At 29.2% G+C, this 22,610-nt stretch overlaps 3 protein-coding genes across 10 annotated transcripts in view; 2 read left to right on the forward strand and 1 right to left on the reverse strand.

Moving 5' to 3' along the window:
- Positions 1–540: 540 nt before the first annotated feature.
- LOC118069489 (bromodomain-containing protein DDB_G0270170) lies at positions 541–8,041 on the forward strand. The gene is made up of 5 exons (XM_035087635.1): positions 541–1,145; positions 1,255–1,302; positions 6,102–6,236; positions 6,320–6,786; positions 6,901–8,041. The coding sequence occupies exons 1-5, from the start codon at positions 882–884 to the stop codon at positions 7,760–7,762; spliced, it is 1,776 nt and encodes a 591-aa protein (XP_034943526.1). The 5' UTR covers positions 541–881; the 3' UTR covers positions 7,763–8,041.
- Positions 8,042–8,404: 363 nt separating this feature from the next.
- The window catches only part of Pdp1 (PAR-domain protein 1), a 28,692-nt gene continuing 14,486 nt past the window's right edge, over positions 8,405–22,610 (forward strand). Inside the window, exons 1-2 of one of the 8 annotated variants that reach the window (XM_035087647.1) lie at positions 8,405–8,903; positions 20,220–20,249. In XM_035087647.1, coding sequence (XP_034943538.1) covers positions 8,816–8,903; positions 20,220–20,249 — 118 coding nt within the window. In that variant the 5' untranslated portion in view covers positions 8,405–8,815. Of the gene's footprint in view, positions 8,904–17,437; positions 17,976–20,219; positions 20,250–22,610 lie in introns of those variants that run through there. The other 7 variants (XM_035087640.1, XM_035087637.1, XM_035087638.1 and 4 more) reach the window with 7 other exon arrangements.
- On the reverse strand, positions 12,051–12,831 carry LOC118069494 (uncharacterized). Its single transcript, XM_035087653.1, has 2 exons — positions 12,504–12,831; positions 12,051–12,428 (listed from the first exon to the last, which is right to left on the reverse strand). Exons 1-2 carry the CDS (start codon positions 12,713–12,715, stop codon positions 12,146–12,148), a joined length of 495 nt encoding a protein of 164 aa, XP_034943544.1. The 5' UTR covers positions 12,716–12,831; the 3' UTR covers positions 12,051–12,145.

Consider the following 22,610-nt stretch of genomic DNA (forward strand, 5'->3'; position numbering starts at 1 on the left):
AGTTTAGAAATCATTTTTATTATTAAAATATAAACTGCTCACTGTGTACTGCTTAGTAACAGCTATTGAAATAATAATAAAATTAAAAATATCACATTAATAATACATATTTTAATCGATGGAAGAGTTTAATAGTAATCAAAGAATAAATAAATCCAATAATAGAATTTATCGAGTTGTTCTTACCTTTAAATGAGCTTATGACGAATTAAATTGAATACATCTTCTTAAATGATTATAATATTATTGGAAATGATGGTAAATATTATTATTTCTCGATCAAAAATATTTATTAAACAAAGAAAACATGTAGCTTTATTATTTACATATCAGACAAAAGTATTAATGGTATTTGGTATTAGAAATTGTATATATTTATTTTGTAGTTTTAATAATAACTATTATTATTTGGAAATTTTTCTCTAATTATAAGGAAAAATTATTTAAATCCTTTAAGTTTGTGCGCATGCGTCAAAAGTGGTGGGAGGTTGGTGTAAATGCGTCAGCCATGGATCGGAGTATCATCAGTTGTCAGTCAGTTGTAGAGCGTTGAATAGTAAGGACGTGTAACCGGTTTCTTCCGGTGTTCTGCCTATTCCTTCATTTTGGATTTAATTATTATGAGTTAATTACATATTGTTTTGATAAATTATTGCAGTTTATCAACTAAAAATTGTTTGTTTAAATGGGTTAAAGGTTATATACGCATCTGAAAAATAATACAAAAGTGATAAGTTGTTACAAGGTTCGTGAGATGGAAATAAAATTCAAATTTTAAATTCAAAAGTGAATAGTGCGTCTTTCGATTACATTATTTAATTGAGTTTCAAATCACGTAATTCAAGAGATAAAAATAAGTAAAGTATAAAAAATAAAAAGCCATGGAAGAAAGTGGAGTTCAAGTTAAATTTGATGTTGGAAGTGAAGTGTCAATTGGACATTTTTTCAAAAGCTCATTTGCTAGATCTTTTGTTACAACTTGCCGAGATATAGAAACATCAAATTTTGGATTAATCAATGATTCTTCAGATCATGCATCACACGAAAACTCCACATTATGTTTGGAAGATAAAAATAATTTATTGCCTATTAGTAATGGCAATCAAACATCACAATCAGAAAACAATTTCCAATCTACTTCAAATGTAAGTTTCAATTGTTTTGCTGATTCAATTAATCTATTGGAATAATACAAATATCAATGTTGTTATTGAACTTTCTCAGTAATCTTCTGTTATTAATTATTTGCAACAGGTTCCTTTAAGTGATGCAGAACTGCAAGAATTAAATCAACTCAGAAAGGTGAGAACATGTTAAAATATGATAACAGTTTTAATAATTATTTAAAAGATTTAGGAAAGAATTAAATAGTAGAATATTAGCGGTAATTCTTGTAAAGATTATTGATCAATAACGGTAAGGCGGTAAGTATACAAGAATTATTTAGCAAATGAATATGACTTCAAATAAAAGTTCTTTTGTTAGGATAAATAAAGACTAGAATTTGTAAGAGACTCAGTCAATTTCTGCATTGCTGAATGGTCGAAGAAAAAGTCGATGATGGTAGCAAAGGAACAAAGGGTAGAATGAGGGGATTTCCGGAACAGGTGCCAAACACGACGCATCCTTCTTTCCTTTTTCCATTATTCTCCCTATCATTACCTGGTAGTAATGATGGACAAAAGAAACAAGGACAATTGCAAAAAACTTTTTCACGTATTTTACACTCAACTAAGTACTTAAAAGAATAATCATATATTAGTGTCAAAATGTCCTTGCTTAATAAGAAGATATTTAATCCGTTTGTCTAAATGATATAACTGATAGCTTGCGTATGTTGCGAGTGAAAGGACAGTGGTGGTAATAATCATCAGTTGTTTCGTTGAGCAGGAAGTTCGCTCCAGCCCCTCCTTTAATTGTTATCAACATTGTACAGGTACATAAATACACATAGTCCCTATGAGTCTATTTTTTCATGCTTTAGAAATAATATTTTCAAGTCTAAGACAATTTCCACATAATTTTTGTTTGTTCTTATTGTTCTGCTTTCATTTAAGTTGAAAAAAGATATTTTTCTGGGGCATTTAGTTTCTTTTTTTTTTTATTGTTAACTGTTATGTATGCTGGTAGGTATTTACATATTCTGTTGCAGTGCTTAAGGTTAAACATACTTTGTGTCGGTCGTTATATCAAGTAAATAAAATCTAATAGCAGAATAATTTGCAAGAAGGTCGTAAAGTCGAGTGAAAGCTCTTGTTCTTGACAATAAAAATTGTACATTCTTCCAGGACATTAAATGAGGTGCAATTAGAAATTTGTCGCAATCCCCAAAAGTACTTTGTAAGGATTTTTTTTATCTAAGGAAATTAACACAGCCATAAAAATTGTAAGAATGTTAAGTATTGAATATTTACTTTAATGAAAGAAACAAAGTAATTTTAAGAGTGAAAAGAGCAATAAAATGGTGCATACTTACGCATTCTGCTTATAAAACTACAAAAATAATTATTTATGGGGAAAAATTTTTCGATTATAAATATAAATCATTGACCTAACGATTTATATCTGTTTTTAATTGGCAGAAATTTTAATTGATACATGTACTGCATTCTACTCTTTAAACATAAATAAAACAATTGATGAATACATGGATGGAATTTCCATAGAAATAGTTGCAACATTTTATACATATAAATAATGGCTTTGCATATAATTTCTTTAAGTTTCAAGTCAATCCCTTGATTCATTGGAACTTTAATTAATATTATCACTCAAGTTCTATCATTATTTATTATCCTTTGTACGTGAGAAAATATTAATTATAATTATAATAAATAAGAACTCCAATTATCGAATATGAATAAAAGCGGGAAAGCACACAATGCAGTTCCTAACGGCAACTAACGTGGTGCAGCATCATTAATATGGAGAAAGCATGCTGAGTGCGATGCGAAAGAGATGAAAAGAAGAAGATTTGTTCTTCAGCAACGGTAATCTGTGAATTTTTAACTTTTTAATTTTTTTTTCTAAGTTAGTGATTTTTTTATCACGACTAAACCAACAGTGGGAACGAGCGAGATCGTTGGATGCACTAACAAGGTGCAGGAGCGTGGGAAGAGCACCTGCAGCAGTCACTTGGGGAGAATTTACAAGCATTACATGTTATGAATAGAAGAGAAATAAGATAGATATGCGTATGTTATGTGCCGATTCTCTTCGATACGATGGGAATGAGGTTTGGCAAGAAATATGATATGGAATATTCGCTGTTGCGTTAGTTTTACATATGATATTACATCCAACATCTTCATGGTTCTGATCACCCTGAGGTCAAACAAATCTTGAAGATCAATAAATCAGATGAAAAAGTCTGAGACTCCAACATATCATAACAGATGATATTATTATGGTGCATCATTAAAATACAAATTGGAGCACAAAGATGATAGATCAATCTACTTTTATGTAATGAAAAATTATATATCCTCAATGCTTGAGTATAAAAAAATGATGGACACAGTTATATTTCATGCTTTTCTACATTTATCTAAGCTTCAAGCTTCTTAGAAACTTCAACAATTAACAAATTAAACAGATAAAAATAAAATTATTTCCTACTTTTTAGTTGAAGCAGAATCTCAATTATTAAATATCTATCTCAAAGCGTTGGAAATGTTATTTTCCTTGATGTAAACCATTCTTAGACAATTGGAGCGTACGACGGAACGCTGTTCCGAATACGATGAGCGATGGAGACATGAAAAAGGCATCATGATGCTTAAAAAACCTTCTAAACGTCGAATTTTTTGTTCTTGAAGAAAGAATAGCGGATAAAAATATAATACATCTATACATAAATTGCGAAAATAACCGCAAATTATTAGCAAACTCTAGAGCTAATGGCGGGAATCGAAAGCAAGGCTTGGAGATCTCACAAAAACATTTGAGAGTAATATGAGACTGATTTTCTTGGCATTCCTAACGCGATGAGATGTGTAAATGTATATGTATCCAGCAGTTCAAGAACCGCTCAAGCAAGGCTCGAGTCAAGATTGCTTTCCATTCCAATGGAATGCACCAAAAATAAATTCAGACTTTTCAGTTGCGATGTCGCTTTGCCACTACATGCCTGTCTTTACTTGGTGATCACCTACAAGTTGTTTTCTACTCTTTCTTTTATTTATTGTCTTCCTTAAATTTCTTCCAACTTTCATTCACGTCGTTTAAGCTGCTCACAGAGCTTGATCATGATGCTAGTAGACCATCTCCACTTGTTCTTTGCTCCTATAATCAAATAATGTTCAGTTGGTAAAGGTTAGAAGTAAAGTTGGAAAATAAATATATATTTCAAATACGCACCTTTAGTACTGTGACTTCTGGCCCTTGCCCTGATTACTGCTTACTGGAAATAAAGGCATACACGCTGAATAATTCAAGCAGTGACCGTATCAAATGACGTCATGATAGTATTCAGGTACGGTGGACTGTTCAGGGTGAGCAACCATGCATGGCACCATCCGCTTGCGGGCGACGTACACACGACTCGACGACCAAAAGTTACGCGCGATTCGTTGATAATTTACATATATGAAAATTCGAGAAAGAATTTTTTAATAATACTCTTTGTAAAAGTGTCGCAAACAATCATGTAATAAATACAAACCAATAGTTTCCATAGCTTGTTCCTTTGGTATTCCATTCAGTTGCCAACTAGGATACACCCTCAACAACCATTACATAACTACTATATCAACGTTTTTATTTTTCTTCAATGAATTGATTATTTGTAACAACATGTACAAATATAGTCAATTCAATGCCTTTTAAAATATTTATTAATCCTGAAATTGGGATAAAATAAAGAAAATTTTATTGCCATCATTTCAGTTTCAAGGTGAATCAACAAAAATTTCCACATCCCAACAATTTTGATAGAAAGTAAAATTGATCGAGGGAATTAAAAATGTTTTCTTGATGATGATAATTTGATCGTTAATTTGCAGAAGAATTTTGAAGGATTTTATCAAAACCCTGTTTTGTGTGACTCACGTTACCATTTGTTTATACAGCTTGATGGTTAGAATATTGATGTCTGTTTGATATATTTCTCAGCTTACTCGTTATCACAACATGAATAAAACTTAATGGATATAATATCATATCTGGGTATTAACATATTATGTTCTTGGTTAGATATATACGTGGATGTTACAGGAAAATCTTCTTCGGAATATATATTAAATAGGTAAATGAATCCCCTGTTTGTTTTATTTATCTCTCTACACCTGAGTTGGTATCTAGACTGTAGGTATGGTCTTTCATCATGTTTCTCCCTTTCTCATGATCTTATCACGTCGGCGGATAGATCTCGCAACTTTTCTTCTTACTCTTCATTCCCATTGTATGTTAATGGAATAATATGTAATGCTTTTACTTCAAAAACGTGCACGACGACGTTTATCCCAATCCCAAATCACTTGTCAATAGAAATAACAGCTTCTGGTGTAATAAAATTCTTTTCAACTCTTTCTATTATTTTAATATTGACTTCAATAGGAAAGGTCATAGAAGAGATTATCATTGATTTTATTTGATAATCATAAGTAAATGTCTAGATGAAATTAAATTATTTGGGCATATGTATATGAATTGTGTAGGAGAAGTGAAAGGCCTTTGTTCGTAAGGTCAACGAAGCGTTTCACATAGTTGAGCTGTAATTTGTATTTTTTGCTTTGTTTATTATATATTTACTATACGATTATTATCCAATAATATTTTCGATTTCATTCATTTTTTTCATCAAATTTTAGCATAGGTTATTTTATTGCTAATTTATTCCATCAATGATTATTTATGATTTTATCCATCAGATTCTTATGGCATTCTGAAAATCATTCTGAAAAGAAATCGTTTCAGATTTAATATAAGTCTATGAGATTATTACTCATATGTTTGCTTTAATAATTATATTTTATTTTAAATTGTAGTAAGAGAGAAAGTTTTATTTTTACTGAATTATTTAATTTTTTTTTAATAATAATCCTCCATTAGATGAAATATACGAAGCAGTTTTTTACCTGAGTTTTTTTTTGTTGTTCTAGCAATGCCAGGTGTTGAATGAAGAAAATCGCCGGTTGCAAAACACTCTTCAGATGCACGAGACTTCACAGTTCCAAGCCATTGATAATGTAATGCTCCAAACACAGATTGAAACCCTCCAATGGCAGCTGAAACAAGTAATTTAATATTCTAGAATAAGAAATAAAATTTTATTTATTTTTAATCGTAATGATTTATTATACAATATTATTTTTTGTAGACTGAAGCCAATCGCCAGATGTACAGATCGTTGATGAAGCAAGTCGTAAATTTCTTAGAACGTGCGCAAAAAAGTCTGGATAACTTACATGCAAGTAATTCGAGAAGTCATAAAAACATTGGAAAAAGTACCCGCAATCTAAGTATATATGCTGATGAGTCATCTTCGAATCAAAGCAACTCATTTCGATCTATAAGTCCTACTTCCAAGTTTACACGAGCTAAATCAGTCACTCAGATTTCTTCAGTTAGTGGATCTTCAGGATTTCGAGATTTCACGTGGTCAGTGCTTAGAAGAAATGATCCAGTCCATTGCACTCCACCGCGAAACAAAATAGATTCTCATTCTCAATTTAATCTTAACAAATCTTACGATGGAGTAATTTCGAGGCAAAATAATGATGTTGCAGATGCTAAGGAAAAAAATGATCATGTTCCACCAAAAAAGTTATCTCAAGAAGCATTTAGGTAATTTATGTATTATTTATTTTCTTGTTGCCATATTAAACACATTTCCAAGATGATAAGTTTCTTATAATAATACTTTTTTATTTTATCAACTTTCTTGAATTTTTCTTGCAGATTAATGAGGACAGTCGAGTCATTACTAGCCATGAGAGAACCAAACTTATTAACAGTTTCACCCTCTAATTCATCCTCATCACCTTCATCATCACCATTAGCATCTTCGTCTTCGTCAGCTGTAGTGGCTGATGATGACAACACATCCAATTCTCTGATTGATCACAGCGTAACCACCAACAGCAATAAGTCAACTACTTCCACATCCTTTGATGATGGAACTTATGAAGAATATTCAAGATTTGATGCACACGAAGACGAGAATGATATGTCCAATATTTCTAACAAGTTATCCAATACATTGGAAATTAGCACAACTATCAACAACAATAGTAACATTAATAACAGCAATATTTATTATCATAATAATACTTTGCGATCATGCTCACCAAATGTTAGTAATATGCTTCTTGATACGACATCATTACATTCAGCAAGCAGTAAAACAACAGAAGAAGAAGATTTGAGGCCACCAAGTGTCGGCAGATTGAGACAAATTTTCGTTTCAACGCCATCATCAACTTCTAACAGAGAAATTAAAAAAGTCGATATAAAAGAAAATGGGCATTCCAGATTTAAAGAAAAAGAAAAACCAGTAGCAAATAGTATAAGTAGTGTAGAAGATGAAAGTGGTTTTTCTTCAATGAATTCTTTCCAAGATATTGGCCTTCCCCTGCCAACTATTTCGCCAATTAAAGAAGGATGTCATACAGAAGTAGGTTTGCCAGAAATACCTTTAGACAAAATAAATCATCGTAGATGGTCATCTACTCCAGCAGAAATCCAAGCCATGTTTAAAAAGTATAAAAATGGTTATTTAACAAATTCAACCAAGGTAGAATCAATGAGTGTTTGGGTTTAATGTTAATTAATGTGAAACTATCTAAAATACTGATCTACAAAACTTTGTGAAATGAAAAGTGTATTATCTAGTGATTGGAGTACATCTTTCTGTAAATAATTCTCCGATTAATTACTCGATAGAATTGATAATGTGCGTTCCATTTATATTCATGTTATTTCCTTAAAAATTTTTCCATAGTCATAACTATTGTATTTCAATCAGTTTGAAAGTGATGCTGAACTGAAATATTGTTACCAGTCACGATTTATTACAAAATAAAACTTAAATATTACTGTATTTCATCAAGGTTTCTTTTTTTTATTTCAAAACTTTATCATCACTGTTTTATAACATAAAAAAATACTTATGTACTTTTTTGAAAAAAAACTCACTATGTTTTGCATTTACGAAAAATAAAATTGTTGAGGTTTTTTGCCAATTAATTTTAAATACTGCAGTTATCGACAGAGGCCATAGATGACTTGGTAGTTCATTGATATGGTAGCGACATCTTTGTTGACTAAACAATATCAGGTGATGGTAAATTATCTCTATTGATAATTTTGTCAATTTTGTTCTGTAATTGTTCGGTAGATGGTGTGAAAATCAGCGTTTACTTTCCTATATACGTTTCTGTTCTTTGACGGAGTGGACCGTAGGTGACTCGAGTGATACGCGGTCCGGTTCGGGTGTGCTCTCGGGGCCTTTCTTCTACCGGTGGCCAAAAGTTTTCTATTACGTTTCGTTAACTGCCGGTTCGTCGTAATACGCCTGTCGTTAACACTGACAAATCTTGTTATTGTTATACTTGCTATTGTTAATACTTGTCATTCATATAATAGGCTTTTTGCAGTGCTAACAACGGCAACGACGAACCTGACTAAATTTATAATCAAATCAAAGTGCCGGAAAGAGAATCAATTATACGTGTGTATTCATTAGTGAAGTTTCTCGTCGTTCAACAGCTTTATTCAACTCATTTACTCTCACTCTCAATACACACATCTACGAACATATTTTATCTTTTTCCTGCTCGTGGTGCTAAGGTTCATTTGTGGCGCAGTGCGTGAAATGAGCGACAAGGACCGTTCATCTCCCACCCTTGTTGAAAACGGCCTCAAGTCACTACTTGACCAGCCCAGTATTTTTCCGCTGATCGGTGAGTACACATTTTGAAATTCATTTTTTATTTTTTTCCTAATTTAATAATTTTTTATCCCAATTTTTAGATTTATTTCTTTAAAGATTTTATAGATAACTAAATACAATATATATATAAAAGGCTTATTTAGTTGTCAATTTGGAGTAAAAACGGCTCCATAATTTTTATGTATATCTTGATAACGAAAAAAAAAACATTCTATGAAATGCATCTTTGAAAAGCGCGCAATGCGACCGAATTCCGCTACCTCAGCGCTCACTGGTGGCAATTCAATTTCAAGTTAGTAAAAGCCAACAATAGATTTTTTTTTCACATGTTTTCCCCTTCTACTAATTGAAAAATAAAAGCTGCCGAGCTTTTACGCTCTTTATTTATGATGTTTTTTATACGAGAAAAGATCGTTTTGTGACGGGTTTAAATGATGAAATTAATTTAAGATTGACATTTATGAAAAATGAAGATTTGAGAGTTTTTTTTGTTATGATGAATAAGAATTACTGGCGAAGAGTCAAGACAGAGAAATTGAGAGTGTATTTTATGTTATATGCTCCAGTGTGCTTAAATGCGCCGGCGCTCAATCGTGCTGTTAGATTAACCTCGTTCGCAGACCCGTGGCGAACCACGTGATATTCGACGCGAGTATCCAACCTGACCTTAACTAGCACATAGCCTAACCAAACGTTCTCTTGTACTTTAGATCTTGCTGCTGCTCAACATAAAAATCAAAGTCCAACACTCATATGCTAGAAAGCATGCTAATCAAGTCAAGGTTTATTTTTTAAATATGCTCAAAACATTTTTAAAAATGATTTGAATTTTTTTACTCCATTTTAGTCACCAATTTACTCGTCATTTAATTCTCATCATATCACTTGACATCAAATGCTTCGATCAAACATTCCACACTGGTATCACTGTGTCAGACTTGATTTAAGATATCATTTAGGAGGAAAAAAAAAACAAACAAATAAGTAGATTAAGAATTATTTTGTGGTTCATAATGAAAATAATTTAGTTCTTAGAAAATTTTACTTCTTTAGGTTAGTGATAAATTAAAAGCATACTTGCTAAATTTTGTTATAATGTTAGTGACATTACACTTAATGCGAAATTGCTTTAATAAATTTAAGTTGATCTTTTTTTATTGAAACATTACAACTGCTGAAAAAATCATTAATGTTATTTATGTTACAAATTGTGGCAGGAAACATTTGCAAATATTTCATTGAACTTTTCAAGTAAATAAATAAAAATTCTTTCTAATATTTTCCTAGCAAGAAGATTAATTTGATAAAATATAGCATTTCTTTTTCTTTTCAGCATGTATACTATAAAACAAGTGTCAGAAAAAAAAAATTTTCTTGATGTTTTCTAAAAGTTTTATTTGCTTATCTTATAAGCTATCTGGTAAAAACGTTTACGATTTGTTTAATCGATTCTCTTGTCGACAAGTGGTACAAGTATAATATCAAGTGTAAACTTAACAACTAAATACTCCTGCACAATGTCTGTGGTCCAAATAAAATTACAAAGTAGTAACTTTCTTTGAATATTCACACTTTATAAATGACTACCATCTGTTTATATTCATAAGTAGATAACCCAATAGCCTGTTTGTTATTAAGAAATAAAATAAATGAATGTACGAGAATACTATCTTAAATAAATAGGGAAAATATTGCTTTAGTAACTTTATACATTAATTATGAAGAAAAAGCTTAAATGTCAAGATCATCCTACTTAGTACCTATGTAATTAATATTTACCGGCTATAAACTTTCTTGCTATTTTTTTCTTCAGTTTAAATAATTAATTCCTCCGTGAAAATAACAAAAAAAAACAATAAAAATTCAAAACTGTTTAATTTTCAAATCAATGTAAATTTAATACAACATTTTAGACAGTCAATGAGCTTTCTTGAATAATGAATGTTTATAAACAAAAAGATCGATTTCCATTTGACAATGTAATATTTGTAGTTTTATGTCAAGTTATTTCTTCTTTAGTAAAAAGAGTAGATAATGATATAAAAGTGAATGAGTAATGATTAATTTAGGTAGCGACTGATCGATAAAATAAAGGCTTAAATGTCAAGAACGTTTTGATACGATTGAAATATTAAAGCATCATTTACTAGATGGTTTATAAACTAATTGAAGGATTTTTCAAGTATTTGGTTAGCTATTTAAGTAAATTTTGATGGACAGAATAGAGTAAAGAAGCCATACGAAAATAGGAGAGTAAACGACAGTTTCATGATGCTTCTCGTCCTCTACTTCTTTAGCTGTCGTACCTCGTGACGTTGATTCTTCTCAATTCTACTCAAGTCCGAGCATCAAGAGAAGTCAGTAAATGCTGGCTGTGTGCCAAAACTTATGCCAGGTTTCGACATATCCCGCAAGATAGATATTTTCGGGTTAACGCGCGTAGCCTTTCGTCATTTATTGTCAAGAGAATGCGATTATAATTCACCATGAACTGCTACAATCATAAATTTCTTATTCTAGGCAACTTTCAATTTAATATAAACCTATTTTCGACTAATGTTTATGTTTCCTAATAATTTCCGGATTCTCTCGACATCACTTGAATGAATTTCAAAATATTGACGTTTTAAAAACAACACCAATATCATGAATGAAATTTGATCTCTTAAATAGTTGATAAAAAATGGTTTCATAGTTTTGCCAAGTGCTATTAGTATATCTATAGAAGTCACGACTATGCGTGAGTGTTCAAACGCATCATTAGCGAGACTATCATTAGCTGACAAGGCCGCACCAGGGCCGGCTCTATCGTCAGTCTTGTTTCTACATTATAAAATAAAAGTTGAGCGTGAAACTTTTTTCTTTGCTAAATAAACAGCCGACAAATTATTACACTGATGCTGAAATCATTACAATTGATGATATAGCAGTTTACATGTGGTTAAATAAAAAATTATATCATGGTTATTCATATTGTAGTTATTATCTTTGATTAGGTATTGTATTGTTAAGGTCTATTATTAAACCATATTTTAGTAATAAAGGCCATAAAAAATATCCTTAATTATGATTTAATTTAATTTAATTATAAATAAAAGTCATATTTAAAATGGGTAAGAAAAAAATAAAATAAAATTTTTCCGATAATTTATTTTTGCCATGAAAAAAATATAGCATAATATTTGCAAATTTATTAAGTAAAAGATAAATGATTCTCTAAATTAATATTATACAGAATTTATTTTGTTCACTTTATCTTTGTTTCTTCGTGTAGTTATCTTTTTCTGAACCCCCCATGGATATCTTTGGTCGTTTTTGAGCTTTGCCTCTTTTTTTCAATTTTTTTCTTCCTCGTTTTCGTCTGCCACCTCTTCTGCCTTGTCTTTTGGAACTTTTTCCTCTTCGACTAGACTTTTTTCTTTGAGATTTTCTCCTTTCGCGAACTTTCATCCAAGGACATGGCTCCACTAATTCACTTTTCTTAACCAATTGACCGTTTCTTTTAAGTAATTCTCGGTTACATATATACATACCACTAAGGAAATAAATATCATTTATTTTCATCTATTTCTGTTTATATCTAATTGATCAATTATAGCAATTAACAAACCCATTTTTTCGTTCTAAAATTCCATAAGAGACACCACGTTTTAACGCTAATCTTACTTGTTTCTTTATTTCTCCTACCGGGACATCATATTCGTGTGATAAAAAATCACTTATCTCCTTTGCTGAAGATCCTTGGAGATCTTGAAGTCGTTTCATTGCTCCAACAACTAATTTCTCAAATTTCTTTGGTTTACCAGTTGCTTTTGGAGCCATTATTACATTATTCGATATTTTTCCATTTATAATTGAGTGAATATTTACTAGTTAATTTTTATAAATTTGTTAAAATATTTATTATTTACTAAGAATTTATTTCAAAAATTTTCATCTTTTTCTCAATTTCTGTCAGATTTGTCGAAAACAAATAAAAGGTAGTCATGGAAACGATTTTCTTTTTATTTATCATTATTTTTATCTTTATTTATTACAATCAAAAAAACTCATTTCGAATATTTATTTAATCATTTAATAATTGTTTTTATTATTTATTTAATTTTATTCTTGTCAGAAACGATGATAAGTAATTGACAAAACGAAAAAAAAAATAAATTATTGGAAAAAAAATCTATTCTGTTTGATTTCAGGTAAGTTTGATTTCCCTTAATCTGGTAACACCATTCTCAATAAAGTTGATTATTGAGATTGTACGGGATAATTAACGACTTACAAATCATCGAAAAATTTATAAGAATTCATTTTCGCCATAAAATTATTAAAGGGGTGGGAGAGGAAAAAAAGTGGAAAAAAGAGAAATGGAAACGAGACAACGCTCATCGAGATTACCCACAGAAAAGTCAGGTATGTTTATTACAAAAAAAAATTCATAACAATAATTTGTGAAAAATTAAATTTAAAAAAGAAAAAAGAAAAATAATATCTTGATGGGCTTTTAAATTTAAAAAATATATATACATATATATAGATGTTATCTTATCTACCTTATCTTATTTTTTAATTACTTAAGTATGTTTTTTTATTCAAAGTAGAACTTTGCCTGTTGCTCGTTCACGCCTTCCTTTTTTTATCTTATTTCCTACTCGAGCTTCCTCTTAAAATAAACGAAAAGATTTTTTTATCATCCGCAGTGGGTGCTGGAAATATTTTTAGACTAATAAGCCAATAAATAATTCAGTTAATGTTTATTAATTAAAGGTTATTAACTAAATTATTTATTAATTGGTTCAATTGATTACAAAATAAGCACGTTTCTGACAGGAAGTATATTAGTAAATAAACATTTAAACGTTTAATTAGCGGAAGAACTGTTTAAAGCTCAAGTTAATTTGAACAACAAATCAATAGTATGAGATATTATGTTCTGATGGTAAAATAACACAAGCTGAGAGAAACTCTCGAAATCTTACGACATGTAGTGTCATCTCGTGAAGATACTTGGTAATTACTTAATCATACAAATTTTCTTTTGTCCATTGATAATCTGCTAATATTAAAAATACTCTTAGAAAAACTTTAAAAAAAAAAATTATTAATAAAAAAGAAGTATCTAATTATTGATTTTGTCAACAACGAATTCACTGAATTGTGGTTTAGAATTTCGAGAAAAAAGTTCGAAAAATATTGTTGTTTTATTTAAAATTTATTAAATCGGTCAAGAAAAAAAATAAGCTTCGGTCTTCAAGGATTTAATAGAGTCCTGCACGAAACAGAGATTATATAATCAACCATACACATTCTGTACATCCCTCATTTATTGTTCAACTGTAATTATATACCTTGACATTTATTCTCGTGTAATTCAGATTTTCCACTACAGTCATTCATTCTTATTCATGATTCAAATCAAGTTACTGAGGAAATTACTGCTAAATGAATGAATGAATTCGAATCTTGGTTAAATTAAATCTATTTAAATAGTTGAATTTATGTTTAAAGTCATCATAGTATTGAATATATAAAAATAACCTTATTTATAATAAAATAGTATCAATGCTTTGCTATACTAGATAAATAGTGAAAGAATGCAGGTAAATTACGTGGGAAAGTGTCGTTCATAGATCATCAAATCGTGCCGGTTTTTGCATCCGGTGTCCTTGCAGAATCACTCAGTGAAAACCGACATGGCTTATTGTCTTTGTCGTGGAGCAGGAAAAACTCAATTGATCTTTTCTTAGTTTTCCTGCGCTCAAATATCTCACATTCATTATTTGTATTCATTTTTTTACACGAAAGAAAAATAAAACTTGGATAAAAAATTATAAAAATAATGATCTATTATCCATTGATTGTTATTAAGATTTTTCTTTCACACTTATAAAAATTATTATTTATAAAAATAATTGAAAATTCATTGCTTAATTAATTTTATTTTGTTAAGTGTTAAAGAAATAATTTTATTTGATTTTGTCTTTAAATTGAAAGAAGAAAGTTGTAAAAAAATAAATATTAATTATTAGATTAATTAATTAATCACTTACATAAGAGAAAAGAAAAATTATTTCTATCTAGTTTATCTTGAATATTAAATGTTAAACATGTATTATTATATGATTAAAAAATTCTAAAAATAAAATAAAATCTAGTAATATAAAGAGTGAAGTCTCTTGAACAATTCAAGGACACAGTAGATTGAGTCCTATTATAGCCAGACGTAAACATGAAAACACAGCTTATATTAGTCAAATAACGAAGGGGTAGAAAATGTCAGATATAGAATACTTGAAAATAGAAGGGGTGAAAATGCATTCACGCGACTTGCCGCGTGACTTTTCAGCTTTGATGCGTGCGCAATTTTCTATTTTGTGGGCGGGTGATTTTAAAAAAACTCTTTGATTGAAAAAATAAATCAATAATATTGCACCTCATTATTATTGAATAATATATATTAATATTGGTTTATTGGTAGATTAGTTAAATAATCTTGAAAAATTTAATGAAATAGATAAATCAGATTATTTTATCGATTTTATGAAGTGATGCGAAACGAGAATATTTCCGTCAGCTACAGAGGTTGTGGATTCGCCTCGAATCAATCCCTCTATCATCCCTCTTGCATTTTCCACTCCAACAGTTTTTGTGTACTAGCAATGGTGGACTGCATATAAATAAAATATAAATGTAAATAACAAAAGACGTGCTTTAAAACGCTTGAGAGACGATCGTCTGTCGTCTTGCTGATAAGAAATGACTAGAGTTGATAGTAAATAATTTCATTTTATTTTCATCATCTATTCACTCATTTTTTATTTTATTCTAAGAAATAATATATTGATTGATTTTTTTCAAAAACAAATCTCGACCAATCAAATCAATTTACCTTTATTTATTCACTCAATTTTTCATTCTATATATCAATTATTACACGAAAAATTAATTACTAAATAAATTATTTTTCTGTGATTTTATTATGTAATTAAATTATTAAAAGAAGTATTTAATAAATGTTTATTAAGTAAGTAAAATTAAAGTAAAAACGTATCGAGTTAAAAGGACAATAGACAAAAGAAAGAGTTAAGGCACGTGGACGATAGCGTGCTAGTAAACATCACAGTATCCAGTTTCTGGGTTTTCGAAAGATTTTTTTTTTTTTTCACAGATAATATAAATAAAATGGGCAAAAGATAAAAATACAAAAGTTTTAATTTTTGTTTTATCAGATAAAAAAAAAAATCACACATACATTATCATGTGGATAATTTTCAAGAATGATTTAAGTGTTCTAAATTCTTATATTCATTCGAGATGGATGGAAAGAAACATTATCATTATTTTCATCTTGATGGATTACGCGACTAACGGAAATTCATTAAATTAAATTCATTGACTCCCTGTTCTTAGCTTATCTCAACGTTAATCGACCGATTAAGTCTGTAAGAATACATTTGTTAAATTTTCAGTGGTGCTAGAATCTAAACTGACCTAAGACAACGATTTCCAAGTTTTCGTATTTTGTATATATTACATTTGACCGGGTAAATAAATCAAAATAAATGAATAAATAATATTGGAGTCATGAAAGTGTGCAGCCAGTGCTTGTATGTTAATCAAAGGAGTCACTAAAAGTTATTTGTTTCATACTTGAGTCATTATAATAAATTTCTGGGGTTGATATACTTGATGTTAAAGAAATGTTGAATAGATGAAGGGGTGTCGATTTGTTCACAATATCTTGGAAACACGTGACGTTGAAACGTGCCTGGGTGCGATGCACGTGGAGCTACACACCGCAACCCCCATACCCTCTTTGGTTGTCGAGTCTCGATCGACCCTCCGCACCAATTCGGTCGTTCAGTTTATCGTTAGAGCTCTCTGTGTACGTATTTAGCAATCCGCGATAAATTTTTATTAATTCATCTTCTATATCTCTAGGTGATCGTTAAAACAAAAATTTGAGTAAATGTGGATAATTGGGTGAATGTTGATGAATGATGTGATGAATTTTTAGATTAATTATAAGCATGTATGACAAAAATCAAAATTTTATTCTTTCTACCATTATTTATTTTATTTTTAATTTATTCTATTATATCCTTTTGTTTAAAATCAAAAATAAAATGAGGGAAATTATTTTAGTTGTAAATAATTTTTTTTTTAATGTTTTTAATTATTTAGTCATTCTAAAATTTTTCATTAACTTTAAATATTTATTTGAAAATAATATATGAACTAAATTCTGGTTAGAATAAATTATTTTGAAGCAAAAATGGCAGGTACGAACGATAATTTGTTGACATGAGATATTAACAATTTTTTATCATTTTAATTTTGGGTCTACGATGAATCCAATGTACAACGAAGATACAAGCTCTATTTTGGAAAGGTGAGCAGTGCAATGTAAATCAAAAGGAAGAATTTTTTTGAATTCAGTGATAATTAAATTGAAATAGTAACAATCAAAGTTACAAACAGTGAAAATAATTTGTGAAATAATGGTTTAAATGAAAAAATAAAAATATAATTAGATATAAACAATGATAAAAATGACTTCGAGGATACTGATTGAATTTTATTGATCCTATTATTAAATTATAAAAAAATATGATGCATAAAATTGACGTGTAAAAACTTTATAACACTAACAGTACAGTCAATAAAAAACCTAATCAACTTTTGGAAAAATTGAAAATTGGTCCAAAGTTACTAACAAAAAACATAGAAGGCATGTCAGAGATGGAAGCAGGTGCTTCTTGGCAACAACATTATGTTTGGGGTATGACTTATCCTCATCATCAACATAATCTTCACCAGTCATCTCAGTACCAATTACCATACCATCAGCAATGCTCCTTAGATGTGTCAGGATCTTTTTCTTCAGCAACTCAACACCACCAGTTACAAATGCAACTGGCCCAGCAAGGAACTTCATCACAGCAACAACAACAACAACAACAACAACAACAACAACAACATCAAATGCTTCATCATCACCATCATCATCATCCTCATAATCAGCAACAACAGTATGAAGAACGTGTACAAGGCAATCGACGACAAAATTTGTATAACACGATATCAGGTATCCTCACAAGGGAATTGATTAATACTTTTCGCTGTAATGAAAATGGTATTATGATTATATTTTTATATCTCAATAATGTTTGGTCACTTGAGGGTTTCATGTAATAAGGGATATTGAGATAATTGAGGAAATCGTAAATAAATTGATGAGTTTTGCTGGTACTTTGCACGCAATCTTGATCATCTAATAGCTTTCTATGTACATTTATCCGGGATTATTAAATATTATAACGAGAAATAAACCACAATTACTTTATAATATTTAATGTTTAATTATTTCATACTGAATAAATGACTTTCTCTGAAAACTTGAATATTTTCCAATACATCATTATACAAAGATTAGACATATTTTTTTTTCACTAAAGGAAATTTTATTAGATATAAATTTAATTACAAATAAAAATTTGTTAATCAGTACGAAGTTTATAAATAGTAATTAAAAAAATGAATTTTATCGTTTATACTTGTACCAACGAGATTAAATCATTTGATTTCATTTGGTTTTGATTTATAAATAAATCACAGATTAATCATTAACCGATTATTATTATTTAATGATTGATTTTAAATGAAAGACAATAACAAGTTTGCAAAGAAAAGAGTTTTTTTTTTTTTTTTAATCATAAAATGAAATCCGGGTCCAGTTGTTATTTCTCATCGAAGCTTTAGTAAAAATTAGTAAATGTTTTTTCTGTGTACCATGTCCGTTAGAGGTAAATAATTGAATAAAATTCCACATTTTGGTTATATAAATTTGATTTGAGGGTGTACAAAGACGAGGTTGAATTGCAAGTCTGTTCTTATGGAACCGACAGATTCAATGTATATGAATTATTTATGAATTCTTTTCTCGCTTACATTATTTTTACGTCCTCATTTATATATGTGTATTATACATAAATAAAATAAAAATGTATATAGGATGTATATCTTGCAACAAGTTTACGTCGGGCTCGTTTTGCTTTTCCATTACTTCTTTCATCTACTATATGTGTTCGCAATTTCTAAGATAAATACAAAAATGAAATCTATTCTTTTTCATGGACAACAGAAATTTGAAAAACAAATGCAAAATTACGTAAAAGTGTAATGAAATGAGAATATAATTTTTTTGAAAAAATGTTTATTTAAATGAATTACATACAGAGATTCTTTGACAATTTTCCATTGCGAAAATTGCGTGAAAATATATTGCTATTTTATTCGAAAATTATTGCCAGATTATTCTAAGAATTTATGAGTTAATTTTTCAAATGAATTTCACAATGAATTATTGAGTGAATAAGATAAGAAACCCCCGTAATTCAACTACAATTTTAGAAATAATTTACAGCTATTATTAGTTATTAATGAGTCATACAATTGATTTCTTTTTTTTTTTAATAACTCATTTAATTTATTCAGCGACTTTACAAGCAATCTTAAAGAATCTAAACGAGCTTATGCGCGTTATGAATCCAAGGACAGCTTGTAATCGTTCGCGAAACGTTCCATCTCGCTGCTGAGGATAATATAGCGTTTCAGGATAACCCACAGGATGTGATGAGACAAATGAATTATTTCCTAGCATATATCGCGAGACTATTTACGTTTTTTTTCACTTTTTTTATTTCTCTAATCTCTAAACAAATCTAGTGCATATTTACTGCCATTTAGGCTTCTTAGTTGCTGATAAAATTATCAACTATTGTTCTGAGAATTTGGCTACTAGAAATCATTACTTATAATTATTTTATCATTGACAGATGATCATATTTGAAAATTTTTTTATTCAATATTGAAGAAAGGTTGTACTAACTTTTTTGCACTTTTTTCAACAATAATATAAATCATTTTTTCTTATATCTGGGATGCTTCTATGACTCATCTATTTTACGTCAATTTTTATATTTTTTTTAACTGTTATTATTTTATTTATCATTTGTTCTTCTAACTAGCCAATAAAATCATATCTTTACGTTATATTTCACGAAATAAACATCTTATATCAACTCTGAAAAAACTTTTAAAAATGTTCGTATTCATAAGGATATAATTTCTAATTATTTATATAAATTATTTAGGGGTTTTTTTGTTTCTTGCAAACATTCTTGAAGTTTGGTGGTTTTATTTGAAACATTTCTATTTTATATCAACTCGTAAATTATTATTAAAAAATGGTGCTCTACTTTTTCCGTTATCATTCATTTTCTGAAGCATTCAACATTAAAGAAATAAATTTATTTTTTTAACATTTCAGGTGATCCTATGATAACATCCTCTCTGAAGGGTAAGTCACTACTAGTGAATTTCTCTGATTTTCAACCCCTTTCAAAACAATCCCCATTTTCATTTACATTAACTGCATGATTTTCTTTTAATAATCCAAAACCATGAATAGCTCACTTTTTTTTCGCTTACTATTGACTGGATTTTTGTTTTTGACATATTCACTCTGTTCGCTATTCACATTTGAACACATAAATACATGACAAAAATGAGTTTTGACATTGATATGAGGGTCAATATCTGCTGACGTTTACTTAAGAATTTTTTTTTTTTTTTTTGAAAATAATGCGAATATTTGGTTGAATTTAACTTATCAAAGTAGCCCCTTAAATAATGATTGAATACGATTACTCATGCGTTACAATCGATATTTGTGCAGGCCTGTGTTGTGTCTGCTAACTCATACACGATTACGCGGCCATTTAACTCTAAGATAGTCGTTCTACCGTAATATCAATAATTTTACTGAAGCCTCGTTCTGATACTCAGGCTGGCATTCGTTTACACAGCTTGTCTGCCACTGACATCTATTTGACTTTTTCGGGCTCATTGCTTTATATATTTTTTTTTAATTGTAAAGACATCTAATTATTATTATTCCTTAGTTTATTATGTTATTTCATTTAACTCAATGTCATAATCAAAACAATGATGCATTGAAATTCGAAATGTTCTTTTTTTCCAAGTTATTTCAATAATTAAACTACTAAGTTATAAGCAAAAAATAAAATTAATCTATCAGTTTGATAAAAATAAATACATAACATCGATAAGATATTTTGTTGCTCCAAATATTTTATATTGACTAAATTTTTTTCTCAATGAGATAATTTGTTTCAATTGAAGTACATTTCGTTGTAACGTTCAAATCTCAATAGCAATAATTGAAACAGGTTCATTTATAGATTGAAAATAAATAATTGACATCATCTCTATTTATTACTGATATGTTATTTATTTATATTATCAATACATTTATAAAAAAAGTAAATTTTTTTATCATGTCTACTTGTGGGCGAATAATGTAAACCAATAGCAAGTTTGTAACTTGAAACTTGAACCACATGAAATTATTGTTCCGTATGGTTGAATATTTAATACAATCATGTGATAACACAAGTCAAGTTTTTCCCATTAATTTCGAATAATTTATTTGATTGTTTATTGTTTTTTAAATGATAAAGTTTCATTGAAAATGGCTAGTGAATTGAATGCTAGAAAAAATATGATATGATCTCTCATAGAGAAGCAGTATATGCGCGTGACGTTTACATAAATTGTCGGATACAAAAGTATAATTATTCTTGAAGCGATAGTTGCCTGCAACCTTCTCCAACAACTAAACCACAAGGTCTCTCGTGGCTTACCATTGTCGTTTACTTGTCTCTCTTTCTTTTTCTCACTGTCACAAATACATCCAACTATAAAATATATATTTATTACAAACTAACTACCATCTTAGCACGAGTCTATGGAATGTTTTTCCTTAACTTTTATACAATTGTCTTTTATTAAACTTCCATAGTGTAATCTAGCGTTTTTAAAATCATTCTCTATATAGGAAATCGTTATATCTTACTACATACAATTTAAAAGAAAGTAGCATATAAAAAAACAATTTCAATAGGTTAGTGACTTAAGTTTGTTACCAACGTACTTGTTTATTTCTGTTCATTAAATTCACCAACATGTGGCTTCAATTTACTATATAATAGATGTTTGAAAGACATTACATTTTTTTTATACACTAATATTTTTTTTTGTTTGATAATGATAAGCATACTTTCTTAATTCAAATGATGTAAATAAATTCTTCTACACTACCAGTAGAGTATTTATTAATTTTTAATTAAAAAATTCTTCATTGATTTTGGAGTAGATAATTTTTTCTTTCCCACTAATTTCTTTTAGACATTTGAACTTTTCATTTCCTTGAATATAAAAAAAAAATTTGTAAAACTTGATGTAAATTGAAAAGTAAAATTATGAGACTGAAAAAAGAAAGAGATACCGCTTTTACTATTTATCACTTGAGACTTTAATTTACTCGTATCACGGATGATTAATTAACTCAAGATTAATCAATATTCGATCTATTTCTATTAAACGAAACATTTATTTCTCTGAAAATATTTGAAGTGACTTTTCTCTGCAATGTTAAAAAATAAAATTAATCATTTATATACCTTTCCAAGAGGCAAAATTATCAGGCCAAGAAACGAAAGAAGGACTGGTTTTCGCTTTGGCCCGGGTCCACCTCGAAACCACTTTCGGCCACTTTCACCAACCAGTGAAATGCCTGTGCCTGATTCTTTCACTTTATATACTTTTTTATTTTATTTCTTTCTCTTTTTTTCTTTGA

Source organism: Chelonus insularis, unplaced genomic scaffold, assembly GCF_013357705.1.
Source record: "Chelonus insularis isolate UGA/USDA-ARS -01 unplaced genomic scaffold, ASM1335770v1 contig_410_pilon, whole genome shotgun sequence".
Classification (NCBI taxonomy): Eukaryota; Metazoa; Arthropoda; class Insecta; order Hymenoptera; family Braconidae; genus Chelonus; species Chelonus insularis.

Excerpts from the sequence above, each read along its gene's own strand:
- LOC118069489 (XM_035087635.1), top strand. The coding sequence starts at position 882 with ATGGAAGAAAGTGGAGTTCAAGTTAAATTTGATGTTGGAAGTGAAGTG. Across the intron at positions 1,303-6,101 it reads AATTAAATCAACTCAGAAAG|CAATGCCAGGTGTTGAATGA; the intron begins GTGAGAACATGT and ends TTGTTGTTCTAG. Across the intron at positions 6,237-6,319 it reads TCCAATGGCAGCTGAAACAA|ACTGAAGCCAATCGCCAGAT; the intron begins GTAATTTAATAT and ends TATTTTTTGTAG.
- LOC118069494 (XM_035087653.1), bottom strand. The coding sequence starts at position 12,715 with ATGGCTCCAAAAGCAACTGGTAAACCAAAGAAATTTGAGAAATTAGTT. Across the intron at positions 12,429-12,503 it reads ATTTTAGAACGAAAAAATGG|TGGTATGTATATATGTAACC; the intron begins GTTTGTTAATTG and ends TTATTTCCTTAG.